Here is a 27,024-nt window from a genome sequence, read left to right on the forward strand (position 1 = left end):
AAACCTGCTAGCGATTCGGCGATCTGCGACGTCGACAGCTGCGACTTGTGCCTCGACGCACCAAAGTCGGGCGAAGATCCTTGCCCGCGCTGCCGGCTGGGTAGCACCGGTGGCACCAGTCGCATCCATTGCACCGGCTGCAAATCCACTGAAGCTGGCGCTGTAGCGCGTTGTTACGATTGTGATCAGTTTCTCTGTCCAAATTGCGTGATGGCACATCAATATATGCTCTGCTTCGAAGGCCACCGATTATTGAACTTGGCCGACTCCAAGCTGGAGACCGTCGGTAGCGGCGGCGGTAGCGGTGGCGGCGGTGGAAATGGCAGCGGCGGCGGTGGTGGTAGCACGATCACCGCGACTACGGAATTGCCTAAAAACGCCTGTAACGGCAGCAGCGGTGGCGGAGGCGGTGGTGGCAATACTCTGGTTATCAACGGCACCGGAAACAGCAACAATGGTGGCAACGCTGAGAAGGTACACTTCTGTTTACGACATAAGCAAGAGATAATCAAGTACTTCTGTAGAAGCTGCAATGTGCCAATTTGCAAAGAGTGCACGCTGACGGAGCATACGGCGCCGTTACATGACTGTGCCCACGTCACGGAAGTAGGTTCGCAACAACTGGAAGCATTGTCGCGGATCATCCAGGAGTGCCGCTCGAAGGCGGCGGACGCGCGTGCGGCGGTCAAAGCAACGGACCATAACGCCGCAATACTACAGGTGCAGTATCACAAAGCGCAAAATGAGATCAACGATACCTTCCAGTTCTATCGATCAATGCTGGACGAGCGCAAGCAGGAGCTACTGAAGGAACTCGATTCGGTGTTCTCGACGAAGCAAATCTCCTTGAATGTGCTCTCCACGCGAGCGGGTGAGATGGCAGACAAAATGATGCAGACCTGTGACTTCGTTGAGCGTGTAACCAAAGTTACCACTATCACAGATTTCCTCATGGTCAAGAAGATCCTTGAGGCTAAGCTCCAGTCACTGCTCAGTTACACTCCAAATACAGACATTGCCAATCAAACAGCGGATCTTGAGTTTGTCAGCAATTATCAAGCGATACAAGTGGGAGTGAGGAATACCTTCGGTTACGTTCGGAGTAATAGTAACAGTGAAAACAACGCGATCGGCAAACAACCACCTATTGCACGACCTACTGCTCTGTCGAGCAACGGCATTGGTAGCAGTAGCAGCAGCAACATTAGCAACGGACCCGGAAGCGGCGTTGGTTCTCTGGGCAGTCTTCTCTTAGATCGGACTTACAGTAACGGCCTGATCTCCTCCAGTATGAATTGCGGATCGTCATCTTCACCTTCCTCGATCGACACTGTCAGCAGCGTGATCTCAAAACGTTTCAGTTCGGCCAATAGTCTCGGCCCGTTCTCCACGACGATCAGCGACGTGAATCTAAACGGAATGAATGCCAATCCGTATGAGAAATGGAGCAACGGCGGTAGTGACACTTACCCGGTCGTGACGACGAACGACCATTTCGCGATGCCGTCGGTAGCTGTAGCGACGAACGCCGCACCTGGCGATTCCGTCCTTGACTTGACTTCGAAACTGATGTCTACCGCGATATTCCCGCCCAAGTCGCAAATTAAACGACAGAAGATGATTTACCATTGTAAGTTCGGTGAGTTTGGCGTGATGGAGGGTCAATTCACCGAGCCGTCAGGCGTCGCGGTAAACGCGCAGAACGATATCATCGTTGCTGACACGAACAATCATCGCATTCAGATCTTCGACAAAGAAGGCAGGTTCAAGTTTCAATTTGGCGAGTGTGGCAAACGCGACGGCCAATTGCTTTATCCAAATCGCGTCGCCGTTGTGAAGACATCTGGTGACATTATTGTTACGGAACGTTCGCCGACTCACCAGATTCAGATTTACAATCAATACGGTCAATTTGTACGCAAGTTCGGTGCAAACATCCTCCAGCATCCACGTGGCGTCACCGTCGACTCAAAAGGACGCATCGTCGTCGTAGAATGCAAAGTGATGCGCGTCATCATCTTTGATCAGACTGGCAACGTTCTACAAAAATTTGGCTGTTCGAAACATCTCGAATTCCCGAACGGCGTGGTGGTGAACGATAAACAGGAGATCTTCATCAGCGACAATCGTGCTCATTGTGTCAAGGTTTTTAACTACGAAGGCTCTTACTTACGACAGATTGGCGGGGAAGGTATCACCAACTATCCGATTGGCGTGGGCATTAATACGCACGGCGAGATACTAATAGCGGACAATCATAATAATTTCAATCTGACTATCTTCACGCAGGATGGTCAGTTGGTCTCGGCCCTTGAAAGCAAGGTGAAGCACGCTCAGTGTTTTGATGTGGCGCTAATGGATGACGGCTCGGTCGTACTGGCCAGTAAGGATTACCGGCTGTACATATACCGCTATGTACAGGTACCGCCGATCGGCATGTAGAGCAGTGACGCGTCACGACGACGACGATGATCGTCGTGCGCCAGTGTCAACGTTTTTCATCGTGTCATTGTCATCGCCATCATCATCGCCGCTCTTCGTCGTTGGACGGTCGCGTGGCCATCACGATCTCATCGATCTTTCCTCTCACCTACGTTCGCCTGTCTTCTACGTCTGCTTCATCGTCAACGCTCGCGCGCTCAACTCACCATCTTCGCCATCATCTATCTATCACCTTCTTCGCTCGCCCCAACGAGACGTTTCACACTGACCATGAGAAAGAAGCGCACCATTTATTGCTTCATACATGACTCTCAAGGAACCAACTCCCGAGCGAGTGTCGTTTACGCGGCAAGAAAATGGGAGCCCCCTCGCCGGAACTTTCCCGAGGCGCTCCTCTTGTGGACTCTGCCGAACGACGGACATCACCGACGGTATGCGAGAAAGCACGCGCGCGCTTCCCTCGATATCCTCCTCGCATTTCCGCGAGCTGTCCCTCTTTATCCCACGTGGACAAGCGGAAAGAAAGAGGAGAAACGCGCGACGCTTTGTGTGTATAGCCCTTGCGACGCTGGGCTGTTTAGGACCCGCAAGAGAAAGAGAGAAAGTAAAAGAGTGAGAGAGGGGGAGAGAGAGAGAGAGAGAGAGAGAGAGAGAGAGGACGTCAACCCTGCCCCGAAAAATTCGCGCGCGCTCCTTTCTTCGCGCGTACGCGCTGTGAATACGCGTGCGCGTACGCGATAACTTACTTGTTAATGTTGTTATAATACTGAAAATACTGTTGTTGTTGTTTAGTTGTAGAGCTCGCCGCCGCTAGTCACTTCCCCCTCGCCTTCCACCCTCCAATCCTCTTCCCTTCACACCCGTTACCATTCTCCTACCTTCCCATTCCCATTTCTCACACTAACCACGGTCTTCTCTCTGAGACCTCGTCCGACGATCACATCAGGAAGTGCGTTTTCACTCGTGACGACGACATGGTCCACACTAACACATGCATCGAGTCGTTACGTGTACCCGAATCCGCGCGCGTATTATCATTTTTGTTACTCTCTTTGACGGTGGTCGATCGCGACCGTCGCGCTCGGGTCACTTCCGATCATCGCGCTTGAAATGTCTCCCTCCAAATGCCGTGCGAGGTTCGCGAGGAATGTCCGTTCGTCGCGCGAACATCCGTTTCGATGTATATCTCGTGAGAGATTCGTTTTGAGATCTACGCGAAATCCAACGATTTTCTGCAAACCGCTTTCAACAGGTTTGATTTTGTCCCATGGGACATGAGACTGATTGCCGCGAGTATTGCATACTCTTATTACTTCGGTAAGCTTCGAATTAGCTCATACATCATCAGCACATCTTATCCGCGGTTTTAAACGATTTTGTTTCCCAAATTGTTCGTACGTTATTTCTATGGACAATCATTTGATCTTACTGCGTAAGACATCAGATTGATCCATGTGTTATCAATATATAATATGTTTGCGGGGATAGTTTGAGAAATTGTTGGAAACATTAATAATTTCATCATTATATTTCAATACAATAATATATATAATATAATATATCGACATATTTGGGTAGCAGATTCGTCGAAGATTGTTGAATCGTGTATGGGCGCGTTTGGGACTGTGCTGATCATCCGAGATCATTTGACTCAATTAATTATCCGTGAGATGCGAGAATCATCCCGCGGATTCTAAGTAACCGGACGACAGGACATCTTATATGTTGTGGATCAATAGATTGTATTCCCGATGAATTTGCCTTTCGATTTTCCCATCTCATACGTCTCTCCCCTTCGTTTTGGAACGGTTATCGACAATTCCTACGGAAATTCATTCTGAGGTGCATTTTGTAACTATGACAGCGTTTTGTTGAACGTCATTGAACGGTCATTGCACGCATTTATTTTTTCTTGTCTTCTCAACTTATTATTATTGATTAGTTTTACTTAAGTAATTTTTACACTTCCCACTCCAATACATTCGTTTCCATCATTCTGTCGCGAAATCGCATCGACCTACGTTAACTTTTTGGTCATACGATAATTACTTTTCTCACTCGGTTTACGTGATAAATTTAATAACCTTTGTCGGCGAGTATATGCTGAGTGCTTATCGACGGTATCATTACTCATTACGGTTAAACATATGTCGCGATACATTTCGGAGTATTCACGGAAAATCGTACCAAGTAACGTTAACGCTTAAATATGAGATCCTGAATTCACTTATAAATAACGCAAATAACTCTAATAGACATAAAGATCGTTCAACTCACGGAGACACGCAGAAAATTTATAGAGACTTGAATGGTGTAGTATTACAAGAAATGAATCTCAAGAAAAGAAATAAGATGCTTGGCGTTTGATTCACGCCTAAAAAAAAGAAGCCGATTGCGTATACCGTTGTTAAATTATCGAGGCTCATTCTCGACTTTCATAGCAAAATAACGCAATCGTTTTAACGTAACCACTATCCTCATTAACGATACGAAACCAGAAGACGAATTTTCATTGTCTTCTCCAACTTCCCATTTTACGGCAAAATCCTCTTCCTTTTTCTTTCTTATTAGCGTAGTTAGTATCGTAGCGCATATAGTAGCTATTAGCCGGTTTAGCGATCGTGTAAGACTTTTCCTTTTTGTTCTGTATCTCATTCTCTCGATAGTTACGTTATTACAGCCTGATGCAACTTTTGTTCTTCTCTCTTTTTCATTTGTGTCGCTGCGCTTAAAAAAAGAATGCGTTGTTGCTACTGCTTATGTTTTTGGATTCTCACGAAACCACCATCTACCCGAACTACCAATGATGAAAACCATCATCACCACCACCCTCCGATTCCCACCTGACTGCCACGCAGCCGTTTTAGGTTTGCACTGGCGTCTGTTTCACTTGAAAAGAAAACTTATAGTATTAATATATTTTGTTGGATGGATCGCCAATCGCGGAAGTCCTCACAAGTCTCCGCCGCGCGACTCCGTGCATGTTTGCTATTATATTTTTTATTAATATTATTGTATTATTATTATTCTATTATTATTAACGTGTTGCGACTTTCGATTGTCGATACAAGACGTCATCCAACGCCCCTGTATTACGAAGAGAAAAAGGCTAGCTGGCATGACCTAACGACTCTAATTAAAATGAGGATTCGTGGATTATGTTAGGATCTTTGGAAATCATCAGAGATTGCTTCATTGATGCAAACATCAGCTTAATTCTGGAAATTTTGGAAAGTTCTTAGATTGATATAAAGTTTTCGGATCTTTGCACTCAATCGTTTACGAAAAAAAAAGTTATTTCGCCACTTTGAAAATATTACATATTTGACACGCAGAATAACTAGTGAATTTTTTTTTAAATTAATTTTCGACGATTCGATCGAGTGTCAGATTGTTTCAAATCAATGACAAATTTTTAAATAGAATAATGAATTAGGATAGTGGATAGAAATAATAATCTCTCAATAATCGACTCTATAATTCGATTAGAATTCGAGCGATAACTAATATTTAACATTTCCTCAAACATTTCTTCAAATAGTTTCGTCATCGATTGCAATCTAAGATCCTGAAATAATCCGCGATTATTGCTATCTCGTGATCGCTTGATTTGGTAGTCGAATCTGATTAAGTCAGTAACAAGCTGACATTTACGAAGTCGAACTGAAGATTCATGGCATTCGATTAAGGCATTCGATCCAAAGACTTAATCCTTCGATCAATCTACCGTGAATTTATAATTCAGGAAACAGGAATTGTGATTTAAGCGTTTTGTACCTGCTGTAGTCGCTGTTTACAAGTATAAATGACTTTTAAAAAAGAGAAATACATGTGATCAAAAAATGTATAAGTTTCGATGACGTTTGTATGAACGTTATGAATCTCATAACTGACGTTTGTATGTTAATGAATATTTAGAGACACGCGAATTATGATATACGACAAACGTTTTGCATCTGCGACGAACAATGTGATATTCGACAGATACAGGTACTAAAATAGATGTTGAATCGTGAATCCTTTAATTTTTTACATAATTAAAGACTACTGAACCAGGTGATCGTCGTTGAATTTTGTCCTTGTTTATCCGAGATAATTCCGTAGACATTCCGTGAGCATTTTCGATCTTCTTCCTTCGAGTCGCGTAAACGCTCAGAATCATATCGCGGAGTAGCTACATGCACCTGTCGTTATCTGTCGTTTGCTATCTCGAATGAAGGATTCGATATTATTTTTGACTGCAAATTCTGGACATTTTCCGATTGGAATGTCCTCGTCATGAAGACCGAACTTTAAAGATGAACAAGGATAATAAAAATTAGCAGGGTGTCCGCTGAGAAAACGAATGCAGAGGTCATCGAAAATTATTTAGATCAATCTCATTTTTCATTATGTCGCGATTGTTTCGACGTTTCTGTTTTAGTCTCTTGATTAAGCGCCATTCTCGCGTTGGCTCGGGCAAACCGTCAAGCTGTTTCAACATTAATCGATCACGCTTCCGCGTCTATTTTTTAAATAACTTGACAAAGACGGAATGCCAAGAGAACGACGCGAATGGAATATCTATAATTCGAAATCTTTTTCTCTAGGAAGGGGGATATTAATTTGGGGAGGGGAGGGGTGCACAGAGGAAACTTGCACCATCGAGACGGCATCACAAGGTATCTGTCCATTAGTATTTATATCGCATAAGCATGCGTTGATCCCTAATTAACATTACTGTCATTATCATTATTGCTATTATTAATTAGTTATTATCGATATTTAGTTACTATTATTATTATTATTACATTATTATCCTTATTAATCAGTTATTATATCGTTATTATATTGTATTAACGCGTTTGACGCGAAAACTGAGAAGACACGATGCGCCACCTTGCCAGCTAGCCATCACTACCACTTCGCCGCTCTCATTGTCAGTAATCGGCCGTGAGGCACGCGCACACAAGACAAGAGATTAAATTCCATTCCTACGCATTACTCCCAAAGTAAGAGTCCGCGAGATGTACGTACATGCGTGTGTGTATGTGTGTATATGTACTACTATGCCTGCGTGTGTTTTATATATGCGTGCGCGCTCGCATTGCTCGCGTTATCACCGAGAATGAAACGCTCCGCGATGCGCGCGAGAGATGAGAACGAAATACCGTTTCGACACTGTCACTTTTCTTCTCGCTGTCAGCCACTCTTCTTCCTCTTTTTGTACTGGTTTGTTATGTTATTATTATTAATATTATTATAATATTATTGTATTATTATTTTTAGATGATACAACTCGATTGTTCTTAATTTAATTGTAAATCGTATTTTTGTTTGTTTTTTAGTTATTTTTTGTTGTAAAATGCTTTTTAATAATATTTTCAGTTCACATTATAGATGAGCATTGGTCTTATTTTTATTTTCTACGTCTCTTGCCTGCTATTCCCTGACAACGGCTGCGGCCCGGTTCGGAAAATCAATATCTCCCTTTTGAGGAAAGTCCATTTTAAAGCATCGAATAGAAATGTAACTCTTAAGAAAAGTCCACTGTCAAATGAAAGTTTAATTACTGATATAAAATTTCCAATTTTATTATTTTATTCTTGTTAGGCCGGAATCAGACTAGGCATTGAGGATTGAGATTGAAGATTGAAGATTAAAATTTGACCAATGAGGACAAAGGAATTTTAGCTCCTACTGTTTTGATTGGTCAAATTTCAATCTTTCAATCTTCAATCTCAATATTCAATGCGTAGTCTGATTCCGGCCTTACACATGTTATAGATTAAGCATTCTTCGCCTAGTATCACAATGCGACGGTGCTATTTGAAATTCATTCTTTATTATTCATCATGCAAATGATAAAAAAGTATTTTTAAAGCGTAGGCACAATAATTTAAATAATGTAAATTTGACTATTCATTCATTATTCCAATAATTATTTTTTTCATTTTTTAATCAAATTGCTTTAACATAATCTCAAACTAACATTTTTCGAACTGGTCCGTCAATATTTTCTTATCCCGAGTAATCGAGTTTTCATTTACGATCCTTGTAGGCGTATCATATGCGTTTTAATGCAAGTATGATCGACGAGGAAATCTACCCCCAACGAAGTTTCCTCGTCGATGGTGATCAGTACATTCCACTATAATGTGTGCGTTACGTAGCCTTATGTTTCTGTTTGATTATAGATGATGCAGTATAGTCTCTATAGATCTCTTAGCGTAGCTAGTTGTTTGTTGTCCACCAACACACATGTCCTTGTTACGTGTAACCGCTGGGATTTCTCATAGTAATTTAAATCCATTACGCGAAGGAAGAAACACTGTCAAAAACAAAACCGAAATTTCATCTTTTATTCAGATTAACTATTTGTATTATCTTATGTACCGTTTCTTGATTTTTATTGTTAAAAATTATTATTAATTATATTATTTTACAGCGAGTTTCAGTATCTGTCATTTCTTTGATTTGATCTGTAAGAATTCGGGAAAAAATATTTCATATATAATTATATATTATTTAAAATTATATATAATTATATAAAAAATATTTGTGCTGACATATTTTATATACAATGATATGTAAAATATGTCCGTATGTATAACATTTTTTCCCGGGAAAGTAAATGTTTATTATTTTTTCCTTTACTAGTATTTTTTTTCAAATTCCAAAGTCATTTGAGAAAAATATAATATTCTGTACATTGTGACAAATGCCAAAAATGATGAACAGAAGTGATATTTCGAATGATAAATGAATCCTGAAGAAGGCATTGCCTGCAGCAAACATCTTGTCGATCGATACGTTTAAGTCGAGGAATGACCAAGTCAATTGCATATTCTCTCGAGTTGTTGAATTTTACTTAACTTGTTCCTAGCACACGTTATTCCTTCTGATGTCTTAAGTGCGAAAATGTAACGTGAGATGAAGAAGAACTTGGTCAATTCTCGACCTTAATGTCCAATATTGAATATCCTCGCTTTTCCTGACAGTTTTCTATCCGCGCGATGATCTCTCGTGACGGACGTTCAGAAAAATCGAGAAATGAAACGAAACGAGATCTCGCGACTGAACGGGGAAATTCCTGTGAGCGAATGCATGGCCCCTCGGCGGCACTCGACGCGACGTCGTGATCGCCAGTGAATTAATAATAACGAGAAAAAAAAGAGACGAGTTTTTAGAAACCTATAGCGGATTATATAGATATCACATATATATTTTTGTACGTTCGCAACGCGCGTTAATTGTGTATCGACCGCGCCGGGCGCCGCCGACGAAACGCATGCAGAACATCTGTCCCTTGAAAACACGAGGAGGGAGGGATGACTTATCCTAAATCATTTGACTTGCTGCAATTTGTACGGCAGCGTAAAGTCACGGATGCGTCTGTGTTATGAGTAATTAGATCTCGGTCGAGAGTCAGAGAAAACTTTTCCTTACGTGGGAGAAGAGGAGAAGAGACGAGATCGAGAGCTTAATGACAAAAAGGTATCCGTGCATTTTGAAAGGAGGGGGAACTTTTTTTTAATTATCCACACGACGCCACACATTTTGAGACACAAAAGCAAAGACAGCGGCGCGCGGCGACTCTGTGTAACTTTCGCGAGAAAGGGAGAGAGCGAGAGAGAGAAAAAAAAAGAAGAAAAATTACATTCTTCCCGGGCCCAAGTAATGTTACTTAATGAGTAAACAAAAAAGAGCAACTGTGAAAGTGAGATGAGAGAGTGAGACAGATACTTTGGGGAGAAAGGGTACGAGAGGGGGAGAGAAAGAGAGATTGAATGATTGATCGCTATTTTTAACTCGAGAAAAACCACTCCAAGTATTGTTGCATGCCTAGTTATATATTGTACTTGCTGCCGAGCTGCAGTCTCTCTGACACCACATACAATGCATATTAAATGCTGTAAACGAAATCCGTGGAGGATCGGCGCATCGTAACGTCGGCTCGGTGGCGCCGAATCGGCTCCAGTCGATCGTACTTTCGTCCTCTACACGGCTAGGTTATTATAATTTAGCGAAATCGTCGGATCGCGCTGACCGGAGCCGATTGAGATGCGGCCGCGAGTCTTGGGCGACACGCGCGATCACGAATTTCTTAGTCCGTAAGCGATATACGCGAATTAATTATTATCGTACGCATATATCACTAGCATGATTAAACGTGGTGTATACGTATCCGCGCGCGACGTGCGCCAATCGACGACAGTACGAATTACAAGAGGGTCCACGAATCGAGAATGAGCGTACGTATATTAATGACGAAATATTAATGACTTCTTCGAAGATGAAGAAATTCAAAAGAAAATTCATGAGGCCATTAATATTACCAACAAATTCAGCTTGAGAAACTCGGTCATATATTCAATGCTCGAGTTTCTCGATATAATCTCGTTATTCTGAACCACGTAACTCTGGAAAACATGGTTCGAAGATAAAGATAATGGTAAAGTTATTTTTGAAAAATCCATTTCAACATTTCCTGATAAAAGAAAATCATTAAAGGGGACTCGCCTGTCGCTGACCGTTCTTATAAAATCTATTTAAGAATCTTGGTTTCGCAATCGTGATCGAAATGGCGGTCTGGAAATGACGGAGTAGCGAAGTATGCGAGTGCGGAAAATGACGTGAATTACGCCGTAATGCGAGTTACGGGTATGAAGAAAAAAGGGTACGAAGAAGAAAAAAAAAAGGAAATTGATGCGTACGTTTGAAGTACAAAGATGGCGAAAGGTTCTTTATTATTATAGCCTGACCGACGAACAAATTATCAGGCTGGTCGCCTCGTTCTCCCTTGGAATTTAAGTAGATCTTAAGACGTTACTCGATGTTGAATGGCCAGTTATCGTTAATCGTTGAACCGCCCTTGCTGCTTACTTACCTTGGAAAAAGTTTTTAATCGTCCGTATGTTGAAGCGTGAAGGCGAAACGATGCGACCGGCATTCCGTGTTTCCATTAGAAAATAACTCTTCACGTCTTTTTCCTCCTTGAAGAATCGCTGCCGATCTTCCGATACGCCATTCAAATCTTCGATTTACTCTGAGTTTGATATACAATATAATATTCATTTTTCAAATCTACAATTAATAAGCTCTTTGTTCTTTACATATTGTAGAGAGAACACAATGATATAATTTTATCCATTTATCTTATCCGCTTCGTAACATGAGAGGATTTAGAATCGAGGTGTTACGTCTCTTCTAATTCTCATCAGATTACCGCAGACAAATTACTTATGTCAAATAATAGTTCAGCCTTAAATAGAACCTTTCATAAGCACGTGTCCCAATTCGTCACATTTGGTGATATTTCCAGAGTTGCGTGTTCCCTAAAATGGTACACGGTCGTGAGACGCATAATCAATTTTCAGCTCTCGTTTCGATTAGGAAAAAAAAGAAACACTTGTGAATTTCGATACACTTTAGCGCTTTCCTGACGAAGAGGTGTAATTGTAAAGTATCATAATTGTAAGGACGTCGTAACGCAGATCTCGCGTGGACCACTTGTTGTGCGATTAACTAATACATTCCATTAAGAGGAGCTGTGCATCAGAAGGAGTGCAGGGTCCGAACGTACTGGTTTGTTTTCCCCAATGAACCGCCACTTTTTTTGCGGGGAAAGGAAAGAAAAAGAGACGGGAGAAGTAAAAACGATCGAACTATAATCGATCAGTTGATAGCCGTTGATTGGGCACAGCACGTGGTACGGTATGTGTTGTAATTTAAGGTACGTTTTTCTAGACTTAGCTCTCGCGTGTTTTTAAGGTTTAACTCTAGCGAACGAAAATAAGAAAGAAGGATGTACATGCATGGGCGAGATAGAGAGAGTAAGATTTTGCTATGTGGTGTATAGATAAGAAGCCTCCAGTATTCCAGAATGTCTGTCATGTAATCGTGAATCGTTTACTCTCTTTTAATTTTTATTATCGAGCGAGAGAAGGAGGAAGAAGGAGCGCCGAGCATCTCCTTAAAACGACGAAGGAGTTAAATACTGAAAGTAAGATAGCGCATTAAATAAAGAGGACGAGGAAGAAAGGGAGGGAGAGATGAGAAGCTGGGAGAACAAAACTTATATGTATATTACGTGTATGGATATATTAATTAAGTCGAGTGTGTTTTATTCGTCGGCCATTTTTCCGGTGCCGCCCGCCATCTTGTTATTACTATTGTAAGTCGTATGACAAGAAACTTATACGATTGAATGTCTAGTCATGGCCTCTCGATAACCTTTGCTACTTTGCATCGCGTGTAAAGCAAGTTAAACACTCAGCGTATGTAATAATTAACACTATTAGTCAGTAAGGTAACACGTATACACGCACGTATATACATAAATATACGTACGACACGGAGACACGCGCGTGACACACACGTACACTCGAGGAAGGACACGTGCGCGGAGCACAGGGATAATTACTATTATTATCGCTATTATTACTATTATCATTATTATATTATTATTATTACTATTATTATTCTATTATTATTGCTATTATTATATTATTATTAGAAAGGGGATTTAATAAGGCTTTCCTACATTTTCATACTCGTCGTCGTGATGTCAGTCACATTATTATTATCATTGATTACTATTGGCATACGACAATTATATTATCCCCGCCATCGAATCTGTTGCCAAACGCGCGCGTTCGTCATTTATTATCGGATCATTACGACATCTTGCCATTTACATACTATTGTCTTTGTGGAATTATATATTTTCGCCTCTGTTCGTTATTGCGGTTTATCGAATTTATTAAGTATTATTTATAATTGCCGATCTTAACTGATTGTCTTTGCACAAGCATCGCGGCACAACTCTAGTCGCCAACTACTAAACTCCGCGATGCGATTTTACTATTACAATCTAATTACTATTAATCGAACATTATTTATTATTTTCTTACTATTATTTTTATTATTACTCTAATATTATTTTTATTATATGATTATTATTATTGTCATTATTATTGATAAATTATTGCCCAACCTAACATTACGCATCATTATATTCCATATAAATCCTATTCATATCTCTATATTCGCTAATCGAGCATAGTACAGACACATAATATACGCATAGTACATTACATTATAAATATATATGACGTATACATGCATATATATTTAAATTAACTATTATTATTACTTAGATTGGTAGGATTTTATTAAGGAAGTTAACACGAGCAAAGAGATAGGCAGAGAAAGAAGGAGAGAGAAAGGGAAGCACAGAAGCGGCAGAAACGTTGTTTGACAAGTTGAACAAAAAGAAAAAAAAACGAAAGAGAGAAAAGTAAATAGTTAGACCGCGCCCGTCGCGATGCGCGTGTCTGGTTGAGAATATATATGTATTTTTTTAAATTTTGAAATTAATAAAGAACACAAAAAATTGTGTGTGCGTGAATGTGAGAGGGAGGCGCGATGAATAAATAAATCTGGGAACAGTACTACTTGTAGGTTATTAATTAACGACTATTTAGCCGTGCGACGTCACGGTGACACTCTCGTTGATAACACTCTGTTGACAAGGCGATAGGAGAACGTACGAGAGATACGGAAGACAAAGGGCGACACTGTGGTACGGGGGGAGGATGGAGGGAGAAGAAAAAATAAGCTGAGATTCGGAGGAGAGGGCTTGGATGTTTCTCTTTTCGTTTAGACGATAGCTAGACATTAGCTCGTTATCGACGTAATTGTATGTCTGCGAATTATCGAATAACATTTCTGCGTAATCTCGCGACTCTTCTCTCTCGTAGGAACAACTACGTACGCGGCACTTGAACTTTTCTCTCGCAACGATCCCAGATTACGGTAATCGATAGCTCGTCGTAACGCTTTTCCGGCGAACGAGAAACGCGGATCTAGAACGAACAAACGAACGAACAAATTCGCAGATCGCGCGCGATAAACCGCAACAATAGCGGCTGGAAATTTGCGCAAAAATCAGCGATGCTTGACACTCCGCGTGTCTTAATTCTTGTACTCTCGGAGCCAGATGCCATGGGCATCTATCCAGCCATTCCTGTCGCAATATTTTTTTAAGCCAAGTATCTTATCTATCACAAATTTTTACGGATTGAGCTATCAAATTTTTACAGATTCAATTAAGAATTTCCTTTAGATAGAGACTAATTATGATACTATTTAAAAGAAATTAATAAATTTCTGATTGTGGATCAGATGCCACTTTAAAACAAGCACTTCTCTTGGATATTCTGTACAATAATTAAGAAACAATGAAATATAGAAGGGGAGGAACACATTTGAAGATTTCCTTTAACACGTGCACATGGACATATTGTGTTCGTTGTTTTCTTTTTCAATACATTTACTTGTGCGATAGGACAGAGGAGAGTTGATGAAAATAATATACAGAGAGTTTGAATCATACTCTAATTAAAAAAAAAAGCAAAAAGGAAATTACTTTTTCAATATGACTTGTTAATATATCTGGCATTGTTAATATATTTGGCATTTGAATGTGACGCAATATTTTAAATATACTGGATATCATTAGGTATATCACTAAATTCGAAAAAAATTTTTATATAAGAACTTACATTAACATATATAAAAATATATTATCTATGAAATTTGGCTATATATGTTCACATATTCTTCTTCTTTTGTGAAATTATTGTTTGATACAAGAAAAATAACAATAATAATGAGAAAACATAAAAAATAACTAAAAGAATTATTTCTGCATTGTTTCTTTTACAAAAAAATCTAGTTTGAGAAGGAATGAAAAGAAATTGCTAAAAATTTTTATATTATTTATATATGTTTATATATGTTTTTATATGAAAAATTTTTTCTTGGGAGTTTATCAATTTTTGTCATAAACGTCCCTTCGATCTATCTACTCTCCTCTTTACGCGAGTCACTCGACCACGCGAGAGACAATGTTTAGCGGTGGAAATTCTATATCTCCGGGAAGCTTGTTACTTTCTATGATAAAAAAATTCTATTTTTATATTTTATTAAAATTCTTTCAGTATTCAAAGCTCGGAAGAAATATTTTTCAGTTTTTATATGCTTTGCATGATTTTCTGTCATGTTGTCAAGAATATAAAGAAATTGAAGATTTTAAAGACCAGTAAGGTATTATCTTTCTTGCAAAATATTAATTCAAAATATATTGATGATTTTGTACTGCTTTTCACGATATCGATTTCTATCGCTGGGCGAGTCGCGAGGAAATAGAATTGAGTGAGAAAAGAAAGGGAGGGAGTTGAGCTGTTCAGCGGAAAGAAAGGTATAAATTATAAGTATCTTCACATGTCAATTACTCTAGGGAACATCAAAGCCACGGGTGAAACGTAGCCTTTGCGAACCATCAAAGGAACTTTTTATCCCGCGAAAATCTTTTTTCTACCACCCTAACGTATGTACTTTTTAATGCGTATCCGGTTATCGACCGATTCGTCTACCGCTTCCGCTTCTTCTTGGCACACCGTTCAATTTCGACGCTGATGCGAGAGGAACAAATAGAACGCATTGAACAAAAGAAGAGCGGAACCACACTGACCACGCGAAAGGCATCATTCGCAGCTTGGAATCCGCGATTCATTTCATACGAAATGAAAGAAAAAAAAACAGAAAGAGAGGGACACAGAGAAACTCGAACAGATTTCGGACGGGACGTCCGATTCTTTCTCGGAAATTATGGCAACGGGACCGAAGTTTGTTTTGAAGGTACCGTTACGACATACACTTTTGCATGAAATGAAAGGGAAAACAAATGAGAAATATAAAGAAGCGCGAAATGTCGCATTCTCGCTGGCTTGATCGGTGAACGATCGATGATAACGCTCAGCTGACAAACGCCGACGATCGTTGAACGAGAGTATCAGAGTTGTTCTTTGGAAATTTTATTTTTGCAAAGCAAACCAATAATGTAGATCAGCTATATAGAATATAGCGACTGCCAAGAGAAAGATGACAGTCTAATAAGATACGTATTACGCGTATTGTTGTAATTCCCAATATGAAAGAATAAACGTTCCTTCCGAGCTGATCGACAGACAAAGTCAAAATAAAAAGGAAAGAAATAAGTATAAGGGAGCCAAACGAGATAAATAGAAAAGACGAAGCGATCAGTTTTTCACAAGCAACACGCGCAAACTTTTATACGACTTAATCCTTCCGAGGCACTTTTTTACTACTTAACGTTTGACTAAAAGCATATCTTTTATTAACACATCTGTAAAGTCATTTTCCCTTCTTAAAATTTGTTACTATTTGATAAATTGAAGGTAAAAAAAAAGGGAAAATAAGTTTACATATCGATTTCGAAAAGTTATTATAATCTTTAACTTTTCTTTCCGAAATAATATCCGCGCAGTACTTTTCTATAAAAACTTTTGTAGAATTCAATCCCAATCCTTAAAATCTATTTTAGGACACAAATTTTCCGAAGTCTCAAAAGGCTGAGAGATTTTCGTAGCCGCGATCACGAAAAGCAGCAGAATATTCAATTTGAAAACTTGTGTCGACTAAATTTTTCAACCGGATGGCTGAATCGAATCAAACTGACGCGCGAGGGAATTCATTCAACAAGTCTGATTGTTATAGGTGTTTTAAAAAGTTGAACGAATGGAATTTACAATCATTAAAATTACATTACGTTGTTGGAACATGTCACTTTTATCGATTCCATTTTGATAATTCCATTTCGATAATCATACGTAGATTCGTTAGAATTAAGAATTAGTTATATTTTTAACGTAACGATTTAGAGGCCAGACTGTACAATTGTTTGAAGAGTTATAGAACAACGTAAGAATTTTTTATAGAATGCAGAGGACGCAAGTATCGATCGTTGACGCAAGGATGGATGTTTTTTATTGTTATCTAAGAGAAAACTTCGAGCACGTGTGATTCTGTTTTCGATTGGGGAAGCGTTTTGATAAATTGAACTATAATTAATTTACAGACAATCTTGTTTTTAAATATTACAGTAGTAAGGAGACAGTACTGATTTTTGTGTATCGAGATATATTCTCCCTAGTGCACATTCTATAAAAATGATAGTAGATTAACATTTCGTACGAATGTGTAAAATAAAAAAGAATCACATCGAATTATTGATAAATTTACATCAAGACTTTGTTTGCTCGCGATATTCACTTTCACGTCCCACACTTATAAACAATCTTGTGCGCGATAAACCCGCAAGATTTCTACACCAAGTGCTCAAGGAAGAATCGTTTTACTCGAATTTGAGAAAAACGATTCTTTAACAAGTGAGTCTTATCGCAAAGTCGACAACAAAAAATGCCTATGAGATCTCTATACACAAATTATTATTTTTCAATGTCGAATTTAACATTCTACAAGTTGCATCATAATCTGGCGATTGTTAATAATTTTGATCAATTTTGTTCCATTAATGAATGTGAAACATGCGCAGATTTTTGTCACATATGCATACAATTAATATTTTATGATTAAAAAAGATGCTATAGCCGAGCTACTTAATTTCTCATTCAGTTTTCTCATTGCTTGACCAGGCATGATCTAGATCCGGCCTACAATATCGATATTGATGAACTTAAGCTCCACCTCCACGTGAGGCGATAGCATGGCTTTATTAATCTCCAGTGTTGGATATTTATTCGATGTTCGTTGAATTTGGCCGCGTGGAGACGGATCTTAAGCAGATTGATAAAGGATGTCTCGCTCGCTCAAACTAATTGAATCCTTGAGAATGTAAATCTCCAGGAACCGAGTTGAATCGTTAAAAGAGATGACCGATAGACTTTTAAAGGGGTACGCGCAGCGAGAGAAAGAGGAATAGAAAAGAGAGGAAGAGAAAGATTTTTAGAGTATTATTTTGTCATAGTAGTATTTATCATATTTATAGGTATATACATAAATTAGAAAGCCAATATATCGATTAATGGTTAACAATATACGTGCATATTTAACGTACATATACGTATAGCTATTTTAGAAAACGCACTATGACTAATTATCGAACTATATGATATTAACAATTTATCGAATATGTTATATAACATGTTTGTACGTAATTTTTAATTATTGATTAACTGCGTTTTGCTCATGTTGCGGGGGGATTTTCACCGTATGAAACATTCGTGTTATCGCATTTGCAGATTCGTATGGAACAAAGTGGGAAGTTCCAACTTTGTAAACGTTTGATTGTGCTACTTTTAGTGATCCTTTTTCATCAATTTTTCTCGAAAGGCATTTACAATATTCGATATTTTAGCAAATGCACTTGGTAGAGTTGATAATCAAGCAAGAAAAACGCGTGAACGTGGAAATCATTTTAAACATTACTTTTATTTCGAAAGAGAAAGAATCTGTTCTAGGGTATTCCAAAAAGATATAGAACGACGTAATGATAGAAACAACATAAATGATCTTTAGAATTTGGAAGAGAGCGACGATGACTAACATAAATAAGGTCTACAAAGCGATGTTGACAGCCTAAGAAGAAGAAGAAAATAGTAAAGCTAGTCTATTGTAAACGATTATTACGTACGACTGTACTATTTGTACAATTACGATTATCGGCACGTTTACTTACATACTTACATCGCTATGACACTATTATTATGACAGTTACGACACATAACAATATCATTATAATATATGTACGTATGCCATCACCGTTATCGATGACCCCGATCGAACGCTCAAACGAACGATGTACCTCGTTCGTACGATCGTACGCTCGGTCGATTTGATTAACATCTCGTAGAAGTAACTAATCGGACCTTAGATATTCTTATCAACAAAGGCTTGGTGTAAATATGGACCGTGTGTATGTACGACTTTACAATCGTATACCGCAGGACCGTCGTGCTCATTCTCCATTTTTATCTACGCAAATGACGCTACCTATTTAAATATCGCGGCATTAAGCAGCGCGCTTGTGTCAGGGTGTTATAATGTATAGTCGCTTTGCTAACTAACCCCCCGCGAGCAAGAACATACGGAAGAGTGACGATAAACTGTAACTGAACACCAATACCGTAACAATATCAATTCCAACCCCCACCCCATTTTAACTGCGTTAGAAATACCCTCCCCTTCGACCCGTCTGTTTCTATACGCCCCAAACTTATCGAATTAGTCCTCGTAGCTTTAATTGGCCTGTGTTACGCGAACGTGCGACATTCTGTCGGTCGGATTTCGCATAAACGTGAGAAAGAGAAGACATCGCGTTTTTCGCAAAACCCTAAATATCATTTTATTCGCTCGATTCATGACAAATATATTAATTTCATATTTCTCATTACGCTCGAATTAAGAGCTTTGAATATAGATGATTATTTGTAATAATCATACCGGCGAATAATCAAAGAATAATCTGTGGTGTTTTGATGTTAAAAGCACTGCGCATTACTATTTTATGTAGTAACAATAATCCGTTGTTGTTGTTGCGGAACATATAAACTAAATTATCATTAATAGGTAATTTATAAATTGAATATCGATATTACATATTTAAAATGTCAGACATAATTTATATGATTTCTATAAAAAAAATTAATTTCTTGATTTTGTCCATTAATTATAATTCGCATAATATGATATCATAATTTAAATAATCTCAAGCGATTTCACCTGATTTTTTTTCTGAAGAAAATCTTTATGTTGATCTCCTGTTTATGTCTAAAATATTTTCAAAAGCAGTATTACATTGTACGTACATACATGAGAGATATACTTGCGCGAGCTTAAACGTTGTTGAATGCAAAACGTTGTTTGTTCGCACATTGTTCAATGTGTTAATCCTTCGAGACAGTGGTCTTTTATTAAGATAGTAATTTTTATTAATGGATTTATTAGAATCTCACTTTGCTAGACGTTGAGTGAGATATTTTTTATAAGTAATTTTACAATCTCATGTTATTTTATCAGAATTTCGTTGTTCATTATGTTACGTGACATTGCTTTATCGCGATAATGTCAATAAATCGATACCAGCAATCGACTCAGCGCGTGTTTATATTGGGCGTTCGATAGCGTGCATATGTTGTCTTCAATTTCCGCAAATCCCCGAAATCCGTAATATTACAATTAATGTGTAACGTGTAGTCTATATAACTAACTAATCTAATGTGCATCGTGAATGGCTTATTCACGAGATCTGGACGAAATAATATCCGCAATTTTACACGCATTTACTCACGTAATTACTAAATTGTGCGTGTACGTGCAATGTGTCTGCTACTGCGAAATTATTCAAAAATTAAACAAGTTAAACACATGTTTCACTTTATTTCTGAAGTACGATAGCTTACGGTCATTGCGGAAAAAGAGTAATTGTAACGCTCGCATGCAATAATTCGTGTCCTCAGTTTCTATATATATATATGTACGCGAGAGAAGAATGGCGGAATTAAATCTCTTGCGGTATATTACGAGGTAGATCCCTTTTGCAGAAAGTCATAAATCTCAATACAATTTCGCGATGAGTTGAGAACTTTACTTAAACGGTCCAAGCATAAAACTCGGTAACGGAAAGCATAGAAGAGGTTCTTCTAGACGAAATATTTCTTCCTCGCGTTACGCTCATGTATTAGACGATTATCTCTGTAGTATCGCATTATTTATATCGACATCGAAACTTTTGAGAGACTGTTTTTTAATCCGAACATAAATGTTTGACTATTAGACAAGCGGCGAGACTCATTTGTTGCAAGTTATCGCCGACGCTGTTACAAGTTACTCCCGTACTGTAATCGACAGTGAATCGAAGGCAACATATTTCGATATATCTTATCGATACGCTGATAGCCGCACTGTTCAATAGAAGAGTGTGTTATTGAAACCGTGATATGAAGGTGAATTGATAGGCTGTCACAAGCAACACGGAAAATGTACTATTTGTTGCTGAAACGTTTATTGTCCTCTATTAAGCGATAATTATTAACGTGCGGCGCGTAAAGCCGGTCCTTGTAAAAATTCGTTGATCATTCCTCTAACTAGAATATTTTTCTGCATACAAAATATTTTTTTACCGGGAGAATATGAGAGTTAAGGGATTAAACGCGATGACGCGAGTGCTGATTAATCAAGTTAATGTTGCGTAATCTCCGTTTTACTAATAGTTATTTCGGATATTGTTCGACCAATACATATATATTCGTCGTTTCTCGTTTTTTAATCTTGCCACGCACAATAAACATCGTAAAAGCACTAGTAGGTAACATTGTCTTATATCGTATAGAGAAAGGACAAGAGACTAATGCGACATCAATCGATATCAAAAGAAGTAATTGACAAATAATGCTTCGCCAATATTTGTAAATTGAAACAAATTTTTTTTACTTTGATATTAAATAATATTATAAATCCTTGTATTTACCAAATGTGTGAAGTTATCTCCGCTGGAATACAATCCAATATTTTTTCGCCCTAGTTTGGGGGGTGTAGAATTAACTCGTAAAAGAGACTTTGCGATTCGTCAAGAAGCCTAATGCAATTTACAATCGGGATCTAAATGTCTCTCGAGAAAATACAGCGCTCTGTGTTTTCTTTGCCGTGTTTTAGCGCTGAATGCGGCTTCTAAGCTTCATTTGTTTGTTAATATAAGGATTCGAGTTCAAAATTAATAAGATGAAGGAATCAGACACTATAACGAGGTGATTTATAGACACTATCCTACAATATAGATCTAAAAAAAAGACTTTTCTAAACTACAAAAATGAAGTATTCGCAAGTCTTAATAATAAAACTCCTCTTTGACAAAACCTTGTTTTTTCAAGCTTAATGAAACATTTAACGGAAATAAGCGAATAAGTGATAATGATATAACTAAATTAACAAGTTCGCAAACTTGGAATAAATCTAAGTACCATCTTGGATAAATATAAGTACATATATCTTTAAGAATCGAACGGCCGAATGCGTTTAGCGCTAAAAGGCGTGCCGAGAACGCGATCTGTTATCTCGTAATAACGTAATGGAATCAATAACTATTTTCCTCCGGCGATGTTACGATCGCGCGTATACCTTTGTAGGATTTAGGCCAGTCGTGTAGTAAAAGCGCTCGTAGTAAGCCATGTAGTCGAGTACTCCGTGCCAGGGGAGTACCCGTTGTAGGGATCTCTTTATTAAGTAAGGACATTAAGGTAGCCATTCTGTTTTTCTCTTCTTGTCGATAGGTATTATAGGCGGGGTCCACCTCAGGGTCGACCGCAGTCACGCGTGTAGATTAGCAATAGTGAGTCGTAGCGTAGCGATTATTTCGACGCACCTATTATTATAACCCTTCACAAGCGTATATGAGAGAGAATGGCCCTCTGGATTCAAAGCGTGGCGGAAGTATCACAGATACGTACCGTTCCCTGCATACCCCTCTCGTTCGGTCGTGAGTCCCTCGCCAAAGGTGATCGCCGAAGGGCCAATGGAGAGAAAAGGGTCGTATTTTTGTCTCGTTGAATGTTGGTCTTATCGATATGCGGGATGCTTCTTAACATGCGCTAAATATTTCAGGGATGATTCTGGAACTCCAATACATCAAGGATGGAATATCTACACGAACCGTTTTTATCCTTCTTTTTTATTCGATATGACAAAATATACGGATTACATCTAACGAAATATAAATATTTTGTTAAATGTGATACAACGTGATAGATGATCGCTCGACAACGGTTCGTATGCAATAACCAAAAGCGTAAATTGTTTTGATGAAAATTATGAACGGTAACACGGTGGAAAGAATAATAAAATTGTCCTCTCTTGTAGCAACGGCACGTGTTAAGAAGCACTTTGTAGTTATCATTATTAAACGTTTGAGAAAATTTATTTTTCTACTGCATACACATCGCGCGTCGCACCGTGTCGCACAACAGCGAGTATCTTTGTTTTGCGGAACGGCATCCCCTCGTGATTCTCACGATGATTTCCGAACTGCGGTTCGGGAAATCGAAGATTGTTAACACTAGAATACCCGGGGGTGGACAGTTTATTCACCAACGATCTCATTCAACTATAAGATTTAATGATGCACCTCGGGGAGAGATATTGTAAAGAGAACATGGATGCTTTTTAATTGTGAAATCATATTAGACACTTTCGTGCACGCGGTAACACAAGTGACAGCTGTGTTCCAATTGCCGTAATTATCTACACAACACTACACATCCGTATACAGCCCGAGGGCTACTAGTTGATGTAAACTTGTATTTTCTAAAATTATTAAATTGCTTATTAATTTAATATGTGATATTACGACTCTAATTTTATTCGTATGATTACGCTTCAAAAAAAAGATTTCGTCGCGCGGTTTGCAGAATTTGATATGTACATAAATTCATTCTAAAATATTTAAGTTCTGCTTTTTTTATTGAAAATAGGTTTATTTCTCTTAATTGATTGTACATTCTGGTAATTATTTATATGTCATATATATATATATATATGTTACTAATTGCGGCGGCTATAAATGAAATTGGAGAACATTGGGTGGCCGGCATTTTTGCTCTTTTTCATTCAATACAGGCGGGAAAAGTTACATTTAATCTAACTCTATTCGAAATCGTGCACGGCGTATACATTCTGTTCCAACTGAGTTGTGCACAATGCTACACTTAATGCATTTCTATATACGTTTCTATTAAGCAATTGAAAAGCACCCAATGTGTCTTTTAGCGCCAACAAGTATTTTTTTTTCTTGATATATTCGGAGACAACTGAGCATCATTCGGAATTTTATGTGTAAAAATGTTAAGTAAAAAAATTTCTTTTTCTTCTTTATATGGCACTTTATATGGCACTTTTGAAGGAATGTCATGTACGCGTTCTACGACGCGCATATAGACATCCGCAAATGCGGCGCGTATCAAGTCGCGAAGTTATTGCTCTTGCTTATACATTATTCAACGCTCGCGACTCAGTTTCCGATTTGATTGCGTATGACAAGTTTCTGGAAGAGTGGCGTTCGATCGAGAAACAACCGGACGTTCTAGTGTTAAACAAACGCAGATAGAAATCTTTCTATGGAAAGGCACCGAGAGGAGCGAGGGGTAGTTAAAGGCCAGGATTAAAATCTGCTGACTTGGTAGAACCGGAAGATTTAAGAAAAAACAGGGGAGAGAGAGAGAGAGAGAGGAAATAATAAGACATTTCTCTCCGACATTTAGATCGAGGACTCACGACAACGCACACATATTTTACGCACACGAGAACAGAGGGTGAATATGGGCGGGAGGAAGAGAGAGAAGGAAAAATTAACGTAAGCAGCACACAATGAAAGACGCGTACACGTACACGTATATCGATTATGCTATGCGCGCACAACATTCAACACGATCACACATTATAACTTGTATAAAGAAATCGCCGTTAGCATAACTACTACCTTCGCAGGGAGATTGTGTAAAGAACATTTTACATGCACATTTTCACACGCACCATTCATATTCTCCCCGCGGCATTAGTATCCCTCTTTTACGTCTCTGCGCTCTTCGCTATTATCACCAAATGAAAATAATCGACGGAAGAAGGGAGGGAATTATTGAGTTTCGAAGAAACGATCGTGATCGGAAAAGAAGAGAAATCGTACGCTTCCTCGAAGAAAATAGTTTCACGTTATTTTTCTTATATAATTTTGCATATCTAAAAATTTTGTATATCCAAAAATATCCATCGGATATTCATACGAGGTGATATATCTGCGAAAGTTAGTACCGGTACAAAGAAATATTTGCTTCAGGCGCAGCAATACAAGAAAGAGCGGAAAAAGGGAGAATTTGAGAAAATTGCCTTGAGGAAGGTCGTACCTCTTGGGAGTCGCACCACCTTGCACATCTTCTCATCCATCCTTTAAGACTGAACGATTCTTCATATGTATTCGTGTGACTTCTAAAAGAGACGTGACAAGCGTACACGATTCTCGTTTCTTAAGAAAAAAGAGGAAAAAATGGGGAAAAGACGAGAGAAAATTGCTTCATGACGATAATGTACATGAGACATAAGTAAATTGCATGAGGAACGTTACGCGTGAACGAGATAGAGGGATTGGACGACAGAAAATGATGAGAATCTGCATTTTTTAAATATAAATCAACATGGATGTTTTTCGTCGCGCGAGTTTGACGCTTCGGCGTAAGAGCCGAGTGTGTGCAGCCGAGAGTTTTGCCTTCGCGAGGAGAATTAGTTTTTCTCTCGCAGGGGAGACGTACGTTTGAAAGTTACTCGCAGAAAGTAAAACTCCCGAGAGTGAATTTTAGGGCTGAAAAATGGACAGGAAAGGGCGCGGGACGGAGAATAGGGATATTATCGATGCGTAATCGATAAAAAAGATGAAAAAAAAAAGAAAAAAGACATAATAACGATTGATTCTAACTCTATCTCTATATTCTTCTACCAATTATATTTTTCTAATTATATTTGTACGTTGACTCGTAAGCTAATCGACCAAGCGATGTTTCGTGCTTGTGGTAGAACGAGGACGAGGAGGAGATAAAACGCGACAAAATTTAAAAAAAAAGAAAAAGAGAGGAAAGTCATGGGAAACGGAAGAGGAAGATAGAGACACGTTTTTGGGTTAAAAGGGAGAGCGGGATGAAAGCAACGAGGCTCGCGTTGCACTTCGTGATTACTACAATAAACTGCGTCGCTCGTTTTCACGTAGACGATTCGGTCTATCTTTTTTATTCCCGACGATCAGCCTTTATTCGTACTGCTGTGGTCTACAAGAATACACGCGATAACACTCGCGAGATTTTGAATCGATGTAATTTCGGTAAGTTCGGATCGTGGCGTTTCACAGAAAAGACGAAAACAACCCCTACGTTCGTTCGTCGAAGTAGAAATGACGAAGACGAGGCGTAATCTTCTTCTCCTAGTCACGATATTTAAGAAATTGAATTGTTGAAATTATACACTGAGAATTTCATTTGGTTGAATCAACTAATCTCTTGTTTGGGTATGGGCAAACAAATTCTTGATTGATGCAATAAAATTCTAACATTTTACTTATGTTATCGGAAAGAAGTAAAATTATAATACAATTACAGCTTTTTGCTTCAATTAAATTATTTTATTGCATCATTCTAGAATTTGTTTGCCCATATTCAAATAAAAGATTAGTTGATTCAACCAAATGGGATTCTTAATGTACCGATTTCCAATCTCGTGCACATACTACTTTGGGTCGCGTTTCAAGAAAAATCACAGTGGCTGCGTTCAGCAGAGAAAGCAGCTTTCCACCTGTTGTAAAGTTCTTTAATACGATTGATCTCGCTTTTTTTTCCTCTCTGGTTTTAAATGTATAAACCAATCACATATAAAAGAATTTTACAACAGTTGTAAAACTGCTTTCTCTACTGAATGTAGCCATTGTCGCAATCGCGGGCAGAGCTGAGTTTGCTTTGACGTTGAAAATATAAGGACAATCGGTTACTCTTTTTACAAAATCCTTCGTCTGTAAAATAGAAAAATAAAAAGAAAAAAATTACCGTTCGAAAATGAAGCTAATTGCGCTTTGTTAATCGAGATTCGCTCAGAAATCTCCAAGAAAGACAGGTTCATCGAGAACTCACAAAGACGACTTTTTTTTAGCTTTGTACTGTTCATCTATTAGCTCGAATAAGCGGAATGGAA

The 27,024-nt window shown here is 38.6% G+C and overlaps 1 protein-coding gene and 1 long non-coding RNA gene across 2 annotated transcripts in view; both read left to right on the plus strand.

Annotated features, from left to right (window-relative positions):
• brat (tripartite motif-containing protein brain tumor) overlaps nt 1-3,050 on the plus strand; it is a 55,168-nt gene extending 52,118 nt beyond the window's left edge. The window contains 1 exon segment of the mRNA XM_018447223.1: nt 2-3,050. Within this exon segment, the coding sequence (XP_018302725.1) occupies nt 2-2,442 (2,441 nt within the window). The 3' untranslated portion in view covers nt 2,443-3,050.
• Nucleotides 3,051-10,740: 7,690 nt separating this feature from the next.
• LOC108722212 (uncharacterized) lies at nt 10,741-25,153 on the plus strand. Its single transcript, XR_001936600.1, has 2 exons — nt 10,741-12,257; nt 24,508-25,153. It is a non-coding gene; the product is annotated as an uncharacterized lncRNA (long non-coding RNA).
• The last annotated feature ends 1,871 nt before the right edge of the window (nt 25,154-27,024 follow it).

This window comes from Mycetomoellerius zeteki, unplaced genomic scaffold (assembly GCF_001594055.1).
Source record: "Mycetomoellerius zeteki isolate Tzet28-1 unplaced genomic scaffold, Tzet1.0 scaffold105, whole genome shotgun sequence".
NCBI classification, from domain to species: Eukaryota; Metazoa; Arthropoda; class Insecta; order Hymenoptera; family Formicidae; genus Mycetomoellerius; species Mycetomoellerius zeteki.